This window comes from Phaethon aethereus, assembly GCF_964289735.1.
Source record: "Phaethon aethereus genome assembly, chromosome: 26".
Lineage (NCBI taxonomy): Eukaryota > Metazoa > Chordata > Aves > Phaethontiformes > Phaethontidae > Phaethon > Phaethon aethereus.
In genome coordinates, this window is record NC_138602.1 from 5886681 (window position 1) to 5905745 (window position 19065).

Here is a 19065-nt window from a genome sequence, read left to right on the forward strand (position 1 = left end):
GGAGGCCTCTGCCAGCCCCGGCAGCTTTGGGCCTGGCCCCTTCCCTGCTGGACAAGGGATGGTGACAGATGGGGCCTCAGTACACCACCTCGTACACTGTGGCCTTCTTGTCGCCGGAGCCCGTAACAATGAATTTGTCGTTGACGGAGATGTCACAGCTCAGCACCGACGATGACTCTTTAGACTGAACGTGAGAGAGGTGGGTGGTGAGGGCAGCACTGGTGGCTGAAGCCACCCTCACTCCCCTCATCTAAATGCCTGCCCCGCACCTGGAAGATGCTGGCTCCATAGGGCGTCCGCCATGCGTTCAGCAGGTTGTCCTTCCCCGTGCTCACAAACCATTTCCCTGGGGCAGAAGACAAAGTGGGTCAGCATTTGGGACTTCATTTGGGGGGCTGAGCATGGAGGGGGGACCAAGAGGGGCTGTATGGAGCCACCCCCCATTCCAAAGCTGACGCAGCCCAAGCAGAAAACATGGTGCTCGCCTACCGCAGGAGGCAAATTTGAGGGAGAGGACACAGCTCTCGTGGAGGTGCAGCTGGTATTTCTCAGGTTTGGTCACGTGCAGGATCTCCACGTTGCTGCTCTCCATGCCCACCGCCAGCCACTCTCCTGTCGGGCAGTAGCCCAGGGAGAAGATCTGGGGGGAGACAGGGTCAGGCACCAGCACGGCAGGTCCCCGCTGGCCCCGTGGTGCTCCCCGCCGGCCCCAGCCCCTACCTGAGAGCTGAAGTCGTGCTGCTGCAGCTGACGCCCTTCCCGCAGGTCCCAGCACCGCACCGTGTTGTCCAGCCCCCCCGTCCACAGCTTGGTGCCATCGTTAGAGATGTCAATGCAGCTGGCACCATCCGTGTGGCCTTGAAACTGCCTGGGGAAGCGCGGGATGGAGAGGGCGAGGGCACAGCCCCCAGGACTGCCGGCTCTCTAAGAGCCAGCTTCCCTGCTCCTGTTCCTGCCCTGTGCCACCAGGCCCCTGCCCCCGGCTCACCTCACCATGGTCTGGTTCTGCAGGTCCCACACCACGATGTTGCCGTCGCTGCAGCAGGAGAAGCAGACTTTGGCGTCAGGGCTGATGGCCAGGGCGTAGCAGGCGGGGGCAGAGGAGGTGAGCTCGGCCTTGATGCGGGGCGTGGGGGCTGCCAGGTCCCAGATGGAGAGGGTGCTGGCCTCCCCCCCCACGATCAGGCTCCGGCCGTCAGGGAGCAGCTTACAGGAGCGGATGTAGTTGTCACGGTTCTGAATTGGGATTACAGCAAACGGGGCAAGTGAAGACGGAGCTGATCAGTGCAGGGCGGGGGAATCTCCTTTTCTCACCACAGACATGAAAGGAGCCTCTGTCCCCCTCCACTGTAACACGGACACATTGCCCTTCCCAGCCACCACAACATGCCTTTCTGCTCCTCCTTACCAGGCAGTCGAGCTGAGCCACGGCCGTCTTGGCGCCTGGCTGCCCCACGTCCCACACCTTCACACAGCCCTTGCCCCCAGTGTAGACATGCTGTGTGGAGCTGCTGATGGTGACAGCGCAGACCACCTCGCCGTGGGTCAGGGTGTGGAGCTGTCGCGCGTGGCGGGGGATGCCGGAGCCAATGAGGGCGTCGGGTGGGAAAGGGACCGGTTGCATCTGCCCATCAGCGCTGACATGGAAGGAGTAGGCACTGGAAGGAAGCAGAAGAGAGGACTGAACAATCCCTGTGTGATACCTGAGTGCAGGAGCCGACCTCTCTCATTAGCCACATGCGAGCCAGGTGGAAGGTTCCCTGGTGCTCTCTGGCTAATGAGGGACATAATTAACCAGCTCCTTGTTCCCACCAGCTGCCTGGAACAAAATGACAGCTTTGGACTCCAAAGCGGGGAGGAACTCCAGCCAGGCCCTGCCCTATACATGCTGGGTGTAGAAGTGAGCCATGGGGGACAAGACCCCCCCCTAGACCCACCCCGTGCTGCCTGGCTTGGCTCCTAGCTGCCCACCCTCCTGCAGCACCTTTGTGCAGCCACACTCACGGTTTCCCTCCAGGGATGGTGGAAGCCCTCAGGTGAGGGTGCGACTCAAAAGCCACCTGCACAAAGCAAAGGGCACATGATGAGTGAAGTGCCAAACCCTCAGGAGGGGACACGAAGGCTGGGCTCATGCCTTTCCCTGCATGCCCTGGGACAGGGCCAGCCTGGCTCTGCGCAAGGTCCCTGCTTGCTGCTTCCTCCACATGCAAGTGACAAAGGCCAAAACGGGCTCCCAAAGACACAGCTACACACCAGTGGAGGCTTCTCAGAGCTCTGCAGCGCAGGCACCTCCAGAAGGGAGCCCCTCCTGTGGCTGCACCCCACTGCTTGAGCTCATTGCAGCAGCGCAGACACTGCACGTCAGGGACAGCGCATGCCCAGGACAGCAGGGGACAGGCGGCAGAGCCGACACGTGCCAGCAGATCGGGCCTGTCCCTCGGCAACTTACCATCGGGGACCGGCCATACATCACAGCGCTGCTGACCTGCGGCGAGAGGTGGATGCCCATGTACATGCTGGGGGCTGGGAGCTCCCCGTTGAGGGTGGCGTGAGGCACCATCCCAAAGGAGGACGTGTAGGGGCTGGACATGCTCAGCGGGCTGCGGAGAGCTGCACGAGGAGAGACCCGCTCATTGGCCCTGGCCCACGGCTGTGAGCAAGCATCACCCGAGGGAAAAGGGCATCCGGCAGAAGCCAGGCAGCAAGAGGCAGCGTCACCTCTCGCACCAGGCCCAGCCAAGCCTGGCATGAACCAGCGGATCAGGAGGAGGGCAGGCAGGTTATGGATTAGGGTCCAAAGACCAAAGGGCAGGGACAGCCTCCGAGTCCCATCAGTCAGGGACACGGGATGGAGATCCAGCACCGGAGATCAAATGGCTCTGTCCCTCCAAAGGATGCACCACGGACCAGCCGCTAACCCACAGCAACCCTCATCTCTGCTGCCAACGCCTTTTCAGCCTTGGCCCGGCCAAATTACTTGTGGTTGATGGCCGAGTGGCTCTAACTCCAGGGTTTCAATGGTTTATCAAAATCGATTCCAATGCGATTTTTGCTAAACCACTGTAATTTTCTAGCCAGACAAGGGTTTAACATCTCCAGTCCTGTCTCTATTTCTCCCTTGGAGTTAGGTGTTCTCCTCCCATCACCTTTTGGTCCCTTTGGCTAGACAGTGGCCAAGCTGTTCCAGAGACTTTTTCACAAGTCTTCCCTAAATGTCTTCAAGGAAACTGAGGTAGGAAAAGGGGGCTTGAGCAGTTTACCATCAGCCAGCACAGAGGCCACTACTGAGTGCTGACCCCCCTCCCCTGCGCTTTCAGAAGGTGGTAGCAGCCACTGACAGGGCTCCTGGGTCAGCTGGATCTCACCCAGGGTCTCTGCAGCACCCAGCACACATAGACCCTCACCCCTATGGGAGATCCTCAGCTGCACAGGGAGACTGGCCACCTCCTGGCCTCCTGCATCCCCATGTGCCGGTGGCAGCACTTGGCCACCCCTCCTACCCCTGCAGCCAAGCCCTGAAGCACGGCTTCAGGTGAAGCCATGTGGCTTCACGTAGCAACAGCAAAATGAACGCGTGTCAGAGAAAAACGATGACCTCCAGACAAAACACCTGCCCTCCCCAAACACCCACAGCGAAGAGCTCTGCACATCAACACACCACCTCCAGTGGGTCAGAGCCCACCAGGAAGGCGTCGGCAGTTGGGTACATGGTGAGTGCACATAGGTGCACACGTTGGCCCTGGTTGACGTGTTTGACTACATGGAGCAAAACAGCCACCCCAGCTCTGGTGAAAGGAGAGAGCATCCTGCCTGCCCTTGCCCCAGCCCCATGGCACCATCCGCAGCAGAGCGGACACCCCCCCGCCCCGTCCCCAAACACTCACTGATGGTGTCGGTGGCAGGTGCCTTGGCGGGGGGCTGCCGGAGCAGGGCGGCCGAGCTGGGACCGGGGCCGGGCGTGAGGGAGTTGCAGGGCGGCGAGGAAGTGGAGGGCTTGGAGGTGGGAGCTCTGGCTGCAGGGTCGGTCTGCACGGCAGAGGGAAGAGCAGCCTCAGCGGTGGGACCGCTGCCTGGGAGAGCGATCCCCGGTGCCGCAGGCCTGCCAACAGCCTCAAACCACCCCGGAGGGGAGGAGGGCACCAAGAGGCACCGCTCCCAGACAGAGCTGGATGGGGAGGACTCGGCCGCTCCATCCCTCCTTTGCCCCTCGCGCCCTTCCCACAGCATGGAAGGAGCCCCATGTCTCTGCTCCCCTCTCGAGTGCAAACGCCCAGTGCAAGCCCCACATCACCCCAAAGCGCCAAAATCCCGTGCCCCTCCAGCACCCTGCCGCTGGCACAAGGCCCCGTGGGGCCATTACACTGAGATTTGCTGCTCCCTCGTATGAAACCCCTCTTGTGCAGGAGGCACCCCCATTCCCAGCCTGTGCAGAGCAGGACCAGGACAATGCCTGGGACAAACCAGCCTCTTCGATCCCCACAGCTATTTCATTCCTTTCTTTTTTCTTGCCTCTCCTATTTCTTCCTCTTTTTCTGCCTGGGGATTTTGTCGACACCAGCAAAGGAAAAAAAAAAAAAATTAATAACAGAGAAAAGCTACGTGCTGTGCTGGCAGATTGCTCAGGGCGCTTTGTCTGCTCTAATCCGATTGTGCCGGGGAGCCACAGCTCGCTGCTCCCTGTGGCCCCCAGCCAGCTCCTGACCCCGGAATGGCGGGGATGCATTGCTCGGGTCCCTGCGGCGGCTGGGAGGGCCGAGCAGTGGCAGAAACCTCCCTCCCCCTTCCCACACACTGATGTTTCAATCTGAGCATTGGGCTGGTGCTTGGCAAGGAGGAAAGGAGAAGGAAAAAAAAAAGAAGAAAATTGATTGCTATGAGCAGCTCCGGGTAATCCTGCAGGCAGCCAGATGGAAAACACCTGCAGAGCCAGGCCGCTGCCCAGTAGATGATTAGCCGCCCTCCGAGGGACCGCTGCTCCCGGTGCCGGGGCCTCTGGCGGTGGCTACCGGACGCTCAGCACTGGCACCTCCTCGCCCACCCTCAGGCCGCAGCAGACCGGGCACAGAGACATTGGAGGCCACGTCCCCAGCCCCGCCGCCCACCTACAGCCCAGGCCGCCCGCGCCCCCCACTACCAGACTCTGCTCCTTCGGCCGGAGGGGCGTCGTGCTCCGGCCCGAGGCGGTGGAGGCAGGGCTCTCGGGCCCCTCCCGGCGGGCTGGCGGGAGCTGGGTGCCGGCTGCGCGGCCGGGGCTGCTGGGCTCCGAGGGGGGGTCCTGGGGGAAGAAGTCGTCTCTGGGGAGCGGGAACCCCCGTCCCTCTGCGCAGGAGGGCGGGCATGACAGGGGCCCTGGAGAGCCACCCCCGGGCCTGGAGCCCAGCAGGGACCACCAAGCCCCCAGCCGCTCCCCAGTGCCTGCCGGGCGAGCCGCTCATCCCGCCGCTCCCCGTCCCGCATCTGCCTGAGCGGCGTTAATGAGGAGCATCTGCTCGGGGGCCTCAGCTCTGCTCCACAGTCCCCTGGATGAGAAACCTCCTTGATTTTTCTCTTTGAACAAAATTAGAGGTGACAGCAGATTCAAAGGACACTGGTGGCTACGGATGCCTTCACAAGGCGGGATGGCAATCAGCACACCCAAGGAACTGAGAAAGGGCCTCTTGGCAGCCCCTCGACAGCATTTCAGCGGCAAGGCCACCCATCAGCTCTTGCACTCACTCCTATAAGCATTCAATTAGGGCTGTGATTTTTATCACCATAATTACACTGACGAGCAGTTTTCATAAGTGTCATTTTCTGCAGAAATCCCTGCTGGTGTTCCTTTCAGGGCTCGTATTTTCTTGAGAAGCGGCAGGAGGAAAAAAAAATTTAAAAATGACATATGTTGTCCCTCCCTCATCTTCCAGGTGAGGAAAAGGGATGTCCCCAAAAACATCATCTCTGCCAAGGATAGCTGGGGCTGGGGTGAAGTACTATTGTATCTGCCTTGGTGGTCAGGGAAGGTTGTACCAGCAGCGCCTGGCAGTTTGGTTACAAGAGGCTGAATTTCAGTGTACCCCTTGCACTGAGACACTGACACGGGGTCCGTGTGTTAAAGTCAAGACTGCTCTGAGGCTGGGGTTGGGCTGTGCTGAGAGCTCTCCTGCCAAAGCAGCACGGCATGGCTGCCTGCTCCTGCCGCCTCCACCTGCGTGAGCTGCCAGCAGCAAGCCCAGCTCCCTGGAGCTCTCATCGCAGCTCGTCAGCCTCCCCATATGGGATGCTACAGGAGAAAGGCTGAAACGGAATTATGAAGCAGAGCCAAGTCTACAGCTGGCAAAGCTGAGCCCTGGCCAGCACAACCTTTGACCCGGAGCACCGCGAATCGGAATTAGCTTTAGCTGGCACGAACACATCGGGGCAGGGCTGGCATGCGCGGCTGGCCGCTCCTACCCAGCGGCAATGACCCCGAGCCTAACAAACCCCAAAACTCGGGAACCAGAGTCCTAAACCTGATGACTACAGCTTGAGCTGGGTACGCTGCAAGGCTTCAGCATGCCCTTAGGGGTGTGGGCTTACCTCATCCACCACGAGGTTGTAGTCGCTCTTGTCCCCATCGCTATCCTGCGAGGGAGGAGAAACCCAGAGAGGCTCAGTCAGGAGTGGAAGAGACTGGACCAAGCTCCGGGCTCTGCCCCACAGGACCCCAGCCAGCAGAGTGACCCCATATTCTCCTGCACATCGCTTCTCGTGGACCAAGACCATGCCCTGCAGGCAGTGACTCAACCCTCTGGCTGAGGGGCCTCCCCAGGGCTATTCATTTGGTTTCTTTCTGCAGGATTACAGCAGAGCTCCAGGGCCCCCGCCCACCTCCCGGGGGCACGCTCTTGGGTGCACTCACGTAATGCCCAGGCAGGTCCTTCTCCTCCTGCTTCCGCTTCAGCCCCGTGCCTCCTGTCCGCTCCTCATCCTGCAGGCTCTCAGGAGGGGAAGCAGAGACGCTCTGAGCCAGAGAGGGGGAGAAGGCGGCGCGTGAGCCGGCAGGAGAGCAGCCAGCCACAAAGCCCCGCCAGCCGCATTTCCTCTCTGGAAGAGACCTCCCAGCGCTGCCGGTTGCACGCAGCCTGCGTCCAGCATCCAGCCAGCTGGCTGTGCAGCCCGCGCACCGCTGGTTTGGGGGGCAGGGGTCCCCTTCTCCCACCAAGCAGGGGTCAGGGCTAAAGGGGGAGGCACTACTCCCCCGGTCTGCGCAGATTCCTGTTGCATCCCCTTACTGGCATCCCACGCACCCTTGGCCAAGAGCCCTCTAAGATCCACGTGTACCTGGGGGCAGAGATGGGGTTCGGTCTGGCGCTTTAAGCAAAGCTGGGGAAGATGTTTCCAGACCCCTGAGTTCTAGCCCAAATTCATCCATTCAGCTCTGACAGGGCAGAGAGAAGGGAAGCGTGACGGGGACCGTCCCTGGGGGTTGGCTGCCCACAGTGTCCCCGCGTGGGCAGAAGGCAGACGCATTTTCAGGGTGCTCAGAGACTCATCCAAATGCAGCCCCCACACACCGTTCACCTTGCCTTCCCAGCTGGGCCCCAGAACGACTCCAAAGTGAACTGCCCTCACCCCTTCCCCTGCCCAACCCTCACCTCTTAAACCTGGTCAGACCCCATGCCCCAGCTCCTCCCCAGGGACATCACCGCACAGCACCTCCCTGGCTGGTGGGCAGGAGGAAGAGGGGGAGAGAGCCCTGACCGAAACCCCAAAGCCACAGGCTCTCTTTCCTTGACAGAGCAGAGTGGTGGGCAGTGGGGCAGGGGGGCAACAGCTCCAGATGAGCCCTGCTGTGATGGGGACTGGGGAGGACGAGGAGTCTCAGCCGTGCCCTGGCCCAGCCACTGGCACGTGGGGCTGCATGAAGCCAGGAGCTGAGCGAGGCAGCAACCCCAGCGCGGCTGGAGAGCAGATCCGCCCCTTTGGGAGATGATAACAAGACATGGCGGAGTGGAAAATCCCTTTCAGAGATGTGTTTAATTCACCTTAACCCTGCCACTGCAGGAGCCAGCAGGCTGGGAAGCAGGATGGGGCTGAGCAGGATGAAGGTCCCTTCCCCGAGATGCTGCCAGCAGCCGCAGGGGTGTCTCAAATCCCCTCCCACCCCCCCCCCCTCGCTGCTCAGAGGATGATAATGCAATCAAGTGGTGCTTGCCCACCCACAGCCCCCGGCTCTTGTGCAAACCAGAGGAACACCAAGCTGACGCTGGTTACCGGAGAGGCTGCCCTTCCTCCCAGAGCAGCCAGGGTGCTTGGGCTGGGGCAGTTTTTGGGGCACAGCTCCCCAGCCTTCCCAGGACTGCTCTGCAGAGCTGTTTGTCCCAGGGCTCTCAAATTGTCGATTGTTTCCAGCACAGTAGGATTAAGAGCCTCAACACGTAGCAACCACGGAGCAGAAAGGATGCTCCCTTTCCCCTGGGTGATCTCTGGAGGAGGTACCCGGGTATACCTGGGATGGAAGCGGTGATCCATCCTGCACAGCACAGAGGCCACCTCTCCCTCCTCCTCTCCCACCTGACTGCAAGCCTCTGAAGATCAATGCCAATTGCTCCCCAATGGAGGGGCCCGTTAACTCTTCCTTACCCTGCCGGGACCAGGAGCTGGAGCTCTGGCTTGCTGCAGCCATGGAGACTGGGAAGGGAGTCACAGACCTGGGACTCATCAGGGGCTGGGGGATATCTTAAAAGGAAGGGTGCAGCCAAGGGTTCCAGAGTGGCTGGCCACACTGGGCTTAGGTAAGAAGACCTGATCAGCCCATTTCCTAAATTGGAAAATCCTTGAAAAGGAGCGAGCTGGTTATTTTGGGAACAGCCCTCGACCTCTAGATCCTTGCATAAGCAAAGGCTCTGAATTGAGGTGGCCCAGAACCTTCAGCTACAAAACCCCAATGCAAACACAGCCCATCCAAGTCAGCAAAGCAAAGGGAATGGGGCCACAATAAGCAGAGCCCCTTTGTCTTATATTCTCCACTCAGATGTTCTCCCGGACTCCCCTACATCCCTGTGCTCACATATTCGCCACTTGGCTGCTCCCACCCTCCACACGGCAGCTGGATTTACTCTTCCAGCCTGCAGCACCACAGGGTTCAAACACGGCTCCGTTCCGCCCTGGGCACGGCTGCACTCCAGCGCTGCCTCCACCATGCGAGCGCCCGTGGAGCAGATGCCAGCTCAGGTGCAGCAGCAGGTCTGGACGCTGCATATTCACACCCCGGGGGCTCAAGCTGGGTGTGCCGGTGCAGTGCTGCTTGCCGGGGGACTGGGCTGCCCCAGCAGCCAGGGCAGAAGCGCTGGGCCCTGCTCAGAGGGGGACAGCAGAAGGGCTGGACGCTTTGCCCTGGATAAACAAGGGTGGGAATGCACAGCCGGACGTGGGTCAGGGCCCCCTTCGTTAGGCTGGCCTAGAAGGAGGCTCTGTCTAGCCCCTGGGGAAATCAGCTCCACTGAGAAATAGGGATGACCCCAAAATTCCTCAAATCCAGAGATGCGGCCCAGCCTGGCGAGGACCACTGCGCGGCATGCAGGATAGGGCAGAGCTTCCCCAAGCCCCTCTTCCCACCTACCCCCAGCTTTGTGGCTTGCCCTTATCTTCTTGCCACGCTGAGCCCTTGCAGACTCAGTACCTAGGGGAAGGCCAGTCCTGGGAGCCTGTCACCCTAGTCGCCCCGTGTGTAAACACAGACAGCCCTGAAAGGTGACTCACAGTGGCCGGGGGAAATGTCCGCTGCCCTTATCCGCCATGCTGGGGAAGGAGAGGGAGGAAAGGGGAGCGGGAGACCCAGAGCCCACAGCAGGAGAGCACAGTGCCTGGGCTGTGGTGTACAAGGACAAGAGGGACCTGCTCTGCCCACAGAGCTGCCTCCCCTCCCCGAGGAGCCCCGCGGCCCCAACCTGGCCGCACGTGTGAACAAAATCCCAGTCCCTGCTGTTGCCTTGTGCCGCAGCTGCCACCAGACAGAGGACAGCTTGGCTATCTCTGGGCTGTTTGCTTTGAAAAGGTCAGGAAACAAAACATTCCTGGAAATCCTACCGCGAGGGCTTGCCAAGGGAGCCGGCTGCAGCGCCTGCACAGGACACGGTGCCTGCCCGCTCCGCCAGCCCCAGCTCCAAGCACCGGGCTGCCCCGGCTAAGCCCGCCGCCGCCCCGGGGTGCCCTCCCTGCAGCCGGGCTCCCCCAGCACCCGCCGCCCTTCCCAGGAGCCAGCGGCCAGCTCGGCCTCCCGCCTGGAGCAGGCTGGAGGTGCCGAAAGCGGCTCTGGGGGCTGGCAGGCTGCTGGGCAGGGCCCCGGGGAGGGAAAGCCGCTTGCCCACGCGTCGAGGCCAGCTGAGGCCGCCGGCCCGGACAGAGCCAGGTGTGCCGGCATGACTTACCCGGCTCGGAGTGCGCTCTGGAGCCCAGGTGGAAGCAGGGAGGGTGTCCCGGCAGGTCCGTGTCGGTGAGGCAGAGGGGAGGAGAGGGAGAGGCTGTTAATGCAGAGGCCGTGCCCCACGTACCCAGGCAGGGAGGAGGCGGGGGGCACTGCGGGGCAACCCTGGAGGAGGCAGCAGGACATGGGCTGAAAAAAATCACCCCCGACTTCCCACTTTGCCCATCTGCAGCGTGGATGTCTAACACGAGGTGAGCACAGCAGTCCTCCTCAGGGAAGCAGGCGGAATCGCTCTATCCACCCACCTACTTCCCAGAAATCCACTCCAGCTTTGGAATCTCTTCCCTGGCAATGGGTCCAAGGCAGCCAGGAGCGGACAAGCCGGCCAGCCACCTGAGACCTCCTGAATCACACCCATCCTGTTTCTTAGGTAGCCATGCTAAAAAGCCCGACCTGGAACCCCCCCGAGGCTTTTTCACACGCACAACACCACAGGTCCCCCTCCCTGGGCTCAGGGAAGAAGCGCCAGGCATTTGCTACCAACCTAAGCATGGGGTTACGGGCTGGGGTCTAGCAACCCTCCCTGGCTGATGTTCACACCAGCATTTGGAGAGAACGAGCTTGTCCCAGTCTCTGCTGGCAAGAGGAGGCGGGCGGATATTGGGAGATGAGGGAGTCTCCATGTGGGCAGCTGCTCCCAAGCTACGGTCTGTGGGAAAGGGGAGGGAGAGGGACCCGGTCCCTGCCACCAGCACTTCAGCCTTGGCTCAGCTTGATCCACACCAGCTCCGGCTAACTATGGCAGAGCACCAGGGATTAACCCAAGCCATATGTAGTATTTCACTATTTTGTTTTATTTTATTTTTTAAAGGAATTACTCTGGGTGTCTTTGAGCTCTCTGCCACGGCTGGATGCCTCTGCCAAGGAGCAGCTCTGGGCTGTGCACGGCAGGAGCTGCCGCTGGAAGCACAGGCTGCCCGGGTCTCTAAGGGTTAAGGCAGGCACAGCACAGCCTGCTTTTATCCTCTTTCTGGAGTTTGTTTTTCTCCTTCAGGGGAAGGCCATCCTTAAAGAAACACTGACAGAATTAAAGCCACAGACACCTGCATACAGGGGCACAAAGCAGACACGGACAGTTTCCTACTGCTATTTTCACCGCCTTGAAACCTTAAAAGCAAAACCGGATCATCAGGAAAATGCAACAAACCCCTCCACCGCCCAGTTTTGCTGTTACTGTTGGGTCCTGTCCCAGCGGCACTTCCAGACCCCAAATCAGGGACATCGGAAGCAGCCAGCACCTTGCCCAGAGGAGTCTGCAGAGGAGCATCAGCACAGCTGCTGAATTTTACTGCCCGTTCCTAGTCCATAGAGTTATGCTGCTGCCCGGAGCCCTCCGTCCATGCCTCAGTCTGCCCGTCCGCAAAAACACCCGACGCCTGGGCTCTGCAGAAGGTGACTTGATCTCAGGGAGGCTTCTCCTTCTTACAGCACTTCAGCAACAAACCACCAGCAAAGCTGGGTGGTGTTACTAATTCAGCCCAGGCCTGCCAGTAGCATTCAGAGCACTGATTTAACAATGATTAAATATTGATGCTGTTTGTAAAGCACTTTGTGATCCTGATAGGAGGAGGCACCCACAAGGATGGGGAATTGCTGCCATTTACAAGGCACCACACATGCAGTACAGCTCTACTTTCTAAATTCCTTGCCACAGACCCATGCCTCCCACAATTTCTACCAGGGGCTTGCAACAGTATTTGCCCTTAAAGTCTTGGCTTCAGGCATCATATGTTTATCTGGTGGAAATAGAGGGTTTCTCTGTGGTGGTGATCTCACGCCCCCCCAGCTGCCTCGTGGAAGGGGGACCCTCACACACTGCAAATACCCACAGGAGCAGGAAGACCCGTGTGTGCGCACACGTGTGCCCAAAGCCTTGCTGCCCAGTGTCTGGGGCGCACACACGGCTGCCCTCCCCACCACCACACGCTGTCACCGCACAGTAGCTGCTCCCCTGGTCAGAAATACAGCCAGCCTCCCAGGGCTGCAGATATTTAATTAGCTGGGTCCGTCATTCACAGTGCTTGCTGTCCCCCCGGCCCCAGGGAGCAGCTGCCAGGCATTGAGGAGCCCTGGGAAACAGGCAGAGCAGGCAGCCGGCCCCCTCCAGCGCTGCCCACGCATCTCTGGGATGTCTGCCCAGCACTAACTCAGCCAGCCTTCGGAGGGTTAATCCAGCTGTGCTTCTTCCCCTTACCTCTGTTCTCCCCATCCTGGGCCACTCTGTCCTCCTTGGCAGCCAGCTGGGACTGTGCCATCAATGCCCCCGAGAGGGCCAGGAGCCCCGAAGTGCCGCTGGCCCCGCTCAGGCTAGAAGGCTGCATGCTGGAGGGGTGGGGTGTCAGCGGGAGGGGGGATGCGTGGTGGGAGAGGTGCTGAAGCTGCTGCTGCTGAAAGAGAAAGAGCAAATGGTGCTGGATCCGGGAGGAGACGGCCACAGCCGGCCGTGCCCGGCGCCCCTCAGCTTCCCGCATGAGCTGCGATGCAAAGCGCGATGGGATGAGACACGACACGAGGACAAGGAGGGGAGCGGAGCCGTCGAGGCTGCACGGTCCAGCTCACGTGGCCTGCCCCTTGCACCCAGGGCCCCTCGGGTACCGGCACATGCGATGCCGACGCGCGGCAGCGAGCCCAAGCCGCGGTACCGCCCTGCTCTGCTCCGGGCGGCAGAGGCCAGGGAGGATCCCGGAGGCCATCCACCGCCCGCGGGGCACAGCGGCAAAGCCTCTCGCCCCAGGGGACCAGCCCCGGGCTTATCGAAGTAGTACAGGCCCTGGCTTCCCCCGTGGCTGCACTGCGTGGCCCCAGCCCCCAGCCGGGGAAGAGCCTTTGCCCGCGGCCGGGCAGCGGGACTCACCCCGACGATGCTGTTCAGTTCCCCCATGGTCACCTGCTTGGCCCGCTCCACAGCCTGCAGGACCTGCTGCTGGTGCTGGGAAGGAAGAGCACAGGCAGGTCACACCGGGCCCCTGGCCGGAGGGACCGCGCGGGCCAGCGCCGCCCCGGGCTGCGCAGCCGCCTCGCCCGTCCCCCCAGCCCGGCTGCAGAGGTGGTGTCCCCCCCCCAAACCCCCATCGTTCAGGCTGGACCCAGGTTCGCCCCTTCCCGAGGGCCTGGGGAGAAACCGGAGCAGCCCGGCGCGCGCCCCCGGCCTCATGCCTTACCTCCTGCGTCAGAAAGGGCACAATCTGGGCGCAGATGGCACTCAGCCTCTTGACAATCTCTGCCTGGAGGAGGAAGCAGGTATCACCACGGACGGGAGGGCTCTGAGCCCTGTCCTGTCCCCCCCGGTGGAGAGGAGGGCAGCCACGCACCCTGCAGACCCACGCAGCCTCTGTGGAGGAGATAAACTCTCCCCACCCGCACCGGCTCGGCGTAAACCCTCCTGCCGCCCCCGCCTCGCTGCCGGGATTTCCCAAGCTGCTGCCAGGGCAGGGTTCTGCCCAGGGCTGTGGGACCCTCCAGGCTGCCGGGTTCCCCCAGGCACACGGCAGGGAACCCAACTCCTAAATCCCTTTGTGGACCCAGGCCAAGCCGAGCTCTCAACTGTCTGTCCTTTCGCAGCCCAGCTGGCTTTGCTCAGCCCAAACCCACCTCGGCTTTGTGGGCTGCCGCTCTCGCGGCCGGCGGGCAGGCTGGCAGGGAAGGAGAGCTGAGCCGCAGCGCTGGCAGCGGGCCATCGGCATGCCGCTCGCTCTCGCCCTGAGCATCGGACTCGAAGCCAGGGAGAGAGCAAGGGGGACGCAAAACTCACAGAAACTAATTCAGCCCTCTCTGCATCGCGCCAGGAAAGCCCTGCGAGGCACCGATGGCGGTACCTGCTCTGCCCTCCCTGCTCCGGATGGAGAAGGGGCTCCTGCTCCCACCCCTGCCGAACCGCCAGGCTGGCCGGCAGCTCGCTGCGGCGGGGCAGCGGCGGCACAGAGCACCCCGTGCCTGTCACCTGCCCAGCAAGAGGCAACGAGGAAATGCGGAGGACCCGGCGCATCGGCTCCTCAGCCTGTGGTCACAGACGGGCCCGCAGCCCGGCCACATCCCCACCGGGGTAAGCGGCATTTCCCAAGGGAAGGGGTCATGGCTTCCAGCTCAGCCTTTCTAAAGGAAAACCCGTGCTTCCCTGGGGAAAACTTGACACACACACCCCCCACCCCCCCCCCCCGCAAATCCAGCTGGCACTAGTGGAGAGATTGGCTGCTCTGAAGTGTTTTCTCATCTCAGGTTTCTGACAATCCCTGACAGCATTGCAGAGAGGTCAAACCACAGCACAAAGCCGCGAAAAACAAAAGGAACCTTCACCTTCTGCACTCAAAGGCTGCCTGCACCCTGGGGAGCACGCCCGCGCCCGCCAGCACCCTGGTCACCTGCAGGTCCTGGCTGCTGTGTCAGCCACCGCTCCAACGCCCACCCAGGACCCTCATGCCCACCCCCCGACCTCTCCTGCCCATGCAGAGCCAGGAGCCAGACCCGCGTGGGCTAGGGCTCCCCCTCCCCAAACACTTGGCCATCGCATCTGTCACCCCGCGTGGCTCAGGCCACCCCTGGGTCCCGGTCCCACCAGAGCTTGGGGCACATGGGGATGGCAGGAACATGCTCGCAGGCTCTATGATTCTCCCTGCTAACAAAAGGAGCAAACTCGGAGGGGCTGAGCCAGCTGGAGGAATATGGCAGTTGACTTGCCACTTTGTCAGGCATTGGTCCAAACTAATTTCCCTGGCAGAGAGCCCGTGATGACTAGATTGATAAATCTGAAGAGGGAAAGCAAATTAACGCTGGAACAAAAGGGGAACTAAGGAAGGGTGAAAACAATCCTCTGGCTTCAGGAAAGGAAAAGGGGATTAAAAAAAAAGAAAAAAAAGACAATCCATTTGCCTTTGGACTCCAGCTCCTGCTGTTTCCTCCAGGATCCCTCCTGTGTCTGGGGCCCCAGGGAACCGCTGCAGGGAGGTACGTGTGCAGGGCTCATGGCCAGGCTCCGAGAGGTGCTTTGGGATGGCAGGGAGGAAGCCCTGTCCCAAGGCACCTACCAGAACTCAATAGCGCATACGCTGACAACTGCTGAACCCCTTTGCAGGCCAGAGATGTGCTATGTCTCCCGTGCCATTACAGCTACACAGGGACGAGGGAGATCATCTTCCAACAAAGTCTCCATCCTCAGCCCCTTCCCCACCATCCCCTGCTGCTGGCCCCGACCCCACCTCACTTACCTGCTTGTGCATTTCAATGTTCAGCCCATAGGACATCTCATAGTACTGGGAGCAAAATCACAACACAGCCTGGTTAGGAGCTGCCCAGAGCAACTGGCCCGTTACCAGCAACCCGCCTGCCCCTGCTCCCCCCAGCCGAACTCCACCACTGCTGCTGGGGGCCCCTGCTCCCCCCAGCCCACAAGAAACAGCTGTCCAGCACGCCACGGGCCCAGACCCATGCCACGAGCCCGGGACGAAGCTGGGAGCAGCCATGGTGTAGACTGTTTTAACACCTGTGAGGATTACACTGCAGTTCCCGCATTAGCTTAAGCCGGCGTAAGCCAGCCCCGTTGCCCCCACATCCCCTCCTGTCCTGGCCTATCCCTTCCCACGCCCAAGCCAGACCCACTGCCCGATGCAGCTGCCCATCCAGTCACATGGGTGGCCATACCTGTGCAAACACAATGATGTTGGGTTATACCTTTTACCAGTCACTTGTGACTCTGGCAGTGGTGACAGCAGCAGACCCTGACCCCCACCCTAGAGGACAGGGAGAAGCGGGGAACGGCCAGAGGACCTGCCTTCCTCCAGCAAAGCCCATTTCAAAGGCAGCATCCCACCTCTGGGAATCCCCGAGCCTCCAGGATGTGGGAAGGGATCCCAGCTAGTAGGTGACAGGAACATGCCTTGCTATGCTGATAAAGCCTAGTACACCCCTGGCCTCAGGGACAGGGCTGTCATCACCCAGGGGATGGGGGTTGCCCAAGTTTAGGTCTGTTTGCCTTTTGGATTGGCATAATGTGGATTCCCCCTTTTCCTAGAGGGGACAGTAATGTCAGACGCTGAAGGAGAGGGAATGCTGCTCTGGCTCTGCAGCTCCCATGTCTTCCCTTCCCTCCAGCAGCTACCCTCCCTCCCTGCCAGGGCTACAAAGAAGGTCTGGCTCTGGCTGGTGCCTGGCGAGGGTCGGTGTCAGGGGCTATTAACCCTGCACTGGCAACTGCGGAGGGGTCCTGCCCTGCTCCTTCTAAAGGCAGCTTCCCCTTCCACCCAAAACACTGGCCTTGGGGTATTGCTTCCAAGATACCCCCCCTTGGGTGAGAGACAGGAAGGAGAGGGAGAGATCTCTTAAGAGCCCAAACAGAAAAAGGAAAAAAAGAAAATAAGAGAGACAAAACCTATGGCATGATTCCTGGGCTCAAGCAGCACCGCGTGGCAGCAGACATCAGCAGAAGAGCCAGGCGTTGCTAAGAATAACGATTAACTCCTTCCTAACTCACGCACCCCCCAGCCCTACAACCCAGGCCAGACCCAGGCCAGGCATCCCCCTGGCAGGGGTGGCTTGGGGCGGCTGCTGGCCCATTTGCCTGAGCAGAGCCCCAGGTCCCAGGACTTCACTGGAGAGTGGCAGTCAGGGGTGCTTTGGGGGAGGCACGGCAGGAGTAGCTCACCATAACATAATGTCTCTGCATCTCCGTCTTCTCGCTCACCAGCTTCTCGCATTCCAGCTTAAGGCTGCAAAGAGGATCCATGGTTTTCATTCACGGATCCACACCTCCTGCCCCGTCCCCTCAACAAGCTCGGCACATCTCCCGCCTCTCCTTGCAGTCACATGGGGCCGTGGCGGTGTCACACACCCACTCCTAACTGGTGATGCCATCCCTGGGGGACCTGAACCCCTGTGGCAGTGCTGCCCATACAGCCCCCGCTCCCCCCTCGAAGGTCTGTTGCACCACCCGGTGCTCCGTTCCCGCAGCACCTCTGCTGTCCCCTCCACGTTGCCCTATACCCAGCTCAGCCAGTTCACGGCTTCATGCTAGCCCTCAGCCTAGTCCCCTCTCCCATTCTTCCCCAAGCACCCCTTTCACCAGGACCCCTGTCTCCATCTTCTCCTGCACCAATTCACTCCCTGGCCTGTGCCCCCTGCTCCCCCGTGCCCGGACTCCCCTCTCCCCGCACCCTCAGTCCCCGTTACGCTCCTTCTCCGGACGCTCGTCTCCGCCCGCAGCCCTGCCTGACCCCCGGCCACTCCTGCCCCCTAAGCCACCTCGTCTCCCCACCTCCCGCCCTACGCCCCCACCTAAACCAGGGATCCCCCGTCCCGAGCCTGCAGCCCCGCTCCGCCCGCCCCTCACCTGTGGTACTGCGCCTGCAGGAACTGAAATTCCTCCTTGATGCGGTCGCAGATTTCCAGGACCGAGAACTTGAAGGGCTGCCCGGGCTGCAGGGGGGTCTGGGGAGAGACGGCCCGGCTGGCGGTTGTGGCTCCGCCGCCCCGCCCTCGCCCAGCCCGGCCCGCCGCCCGCCCCGGTACTTACCGGGTGCCGTCCCTGGGGGAACATCCTGAGAGCCCGGCTCGCCGCCCCGGCCCCCCCGCTCCCCGGCGCCCGCTCCCCGCCCCTGGCGGGGCAGCTTCCCCCCGCCGGTCTCCGGGGGTCTTCGGGGGTCCCTAGCCTCGACGCCGGCAGCGGGAGGGCGGCCGGGCCGCGGGGTCCGCGCGGAGGCGGGGGATCGGCAGGGGCGCCGAGCGGCTCAGGCGGGGCGAAGCCGGCTGCAGTCGGGCGGGCGGGCAGGGGGGGCGCCCCGCCGGCCGCGGGGTCTCCGCTCGCCCCCCATGGGGGCCGGGGGCGGGGAGGAGGCGGGAGCGGGCGGGCGGCGCCGGCGGCGCCCCGGCGGTCCCCGGCTGGCGGAGCTGCCGCCGGCCCCGAGCGCCCCGTCCGCCGGTTCCCGCTTAAGGTGGCGCGGTCCCGCAGGACGGGGAGGCCCGCAGGGCTCGGGACGGCGGTAACGAGCAGCTCCGCCGCCCGCCTGGGCAGCACCGGAGCTCCCGCCCCGCCGACCCGTGCCCGCGGCGGCCCAGGCAGACCGCCCCGACCCCACGCTCCCACGAAGATGCCGGAGACCGAGGGGGTCCCGGGGAGGGGCAAGCCCTGGAGCCGCTGCTCCGGGGCCGAACGGAGCCCACCCGGGAGGCGCCCGCCGACACCGCTGCCCCAGCCCTCCGCACCCGCCGGAGCCCCGCTCGCCTACCCAGGCGCCTCCCTCGCCCCCGGACACCGCTCCCGCACTTCCCGGGCCGTGCCCCGGAGCCGCAACGACAGCCCTCGGGGCCGGGAGCGCTCCCGTTCCCCGGAGCATCCTCGTTTCCCAGGAGCGCAGCCAGCCGCAGCGCTATCCCTCTCCCCGCTCCCGGCGGACACGGCACCAGCCGCCAGCGGGGCAACGCGGCGAAGGGGGACGAAAGCACAAACGAGGGCGGCCTGACAGCGCCCGGCCGAGCCGGGGACCCCAGCGCCTGCAGGCCCCCGGAGCGCAGGGACGCCGGCTCACCGCCGGGCCGGGCCGGGCCGCGCCGCCACGCTGCGGCCGTGCTCGCCCAACGGGGGCTGGGCGCGGGGCTGCAGAGAGCGCAGCGCAAATGCCCCGAGACCGGCCGAT

The 19065-nt window shown here is 62.3% G+C and overlaps 1 protein-coding gene across 1 annotated transcript; it reads right to left on the reverse strand.

The window, feature by feature from the left end:
- Nucleotides 1–76: 76 nt before the first annotated feature.
- On the reverse strand, nucleotides 77–17969 carry TLE2 (TLE family member 2, transcriptional corepressor; the record flags this gene model as incomplete). Its single annotated transcript, XM_082011047.1, has 20 exons — nucleotides 77–184; nucleotides 270–346; nucleotides 490–640; nucleotides 721–868; nucleotides 989–1236; nucleotides 1409–1658; nucleotides 2005–2060; nucleotides 2450–2610; nucleotides 3885–4026; nucleotides 5135–5275; nucleotides 6556–6600; nucleotides 6878–6979; nucleotides 10389–10405; nucleotides 12639–12831; nucleotides 13299–13373; nucleotides 13606–13668; nucleotides 15646–15690; nucleotides 17079–17142; nucleotides 17763–17860; nucleotides 17946–17969. 20 exons carry the CDS (start codon nucleotides 17967–17969, stop codon nucleotides 77–79), a joined length of 2208 nt encoding a protein of 735 aa, XP_081867173.1.
- Between the last annotated feature and the right edge of the window lie 1096 nt (nucleotides 17970–19065).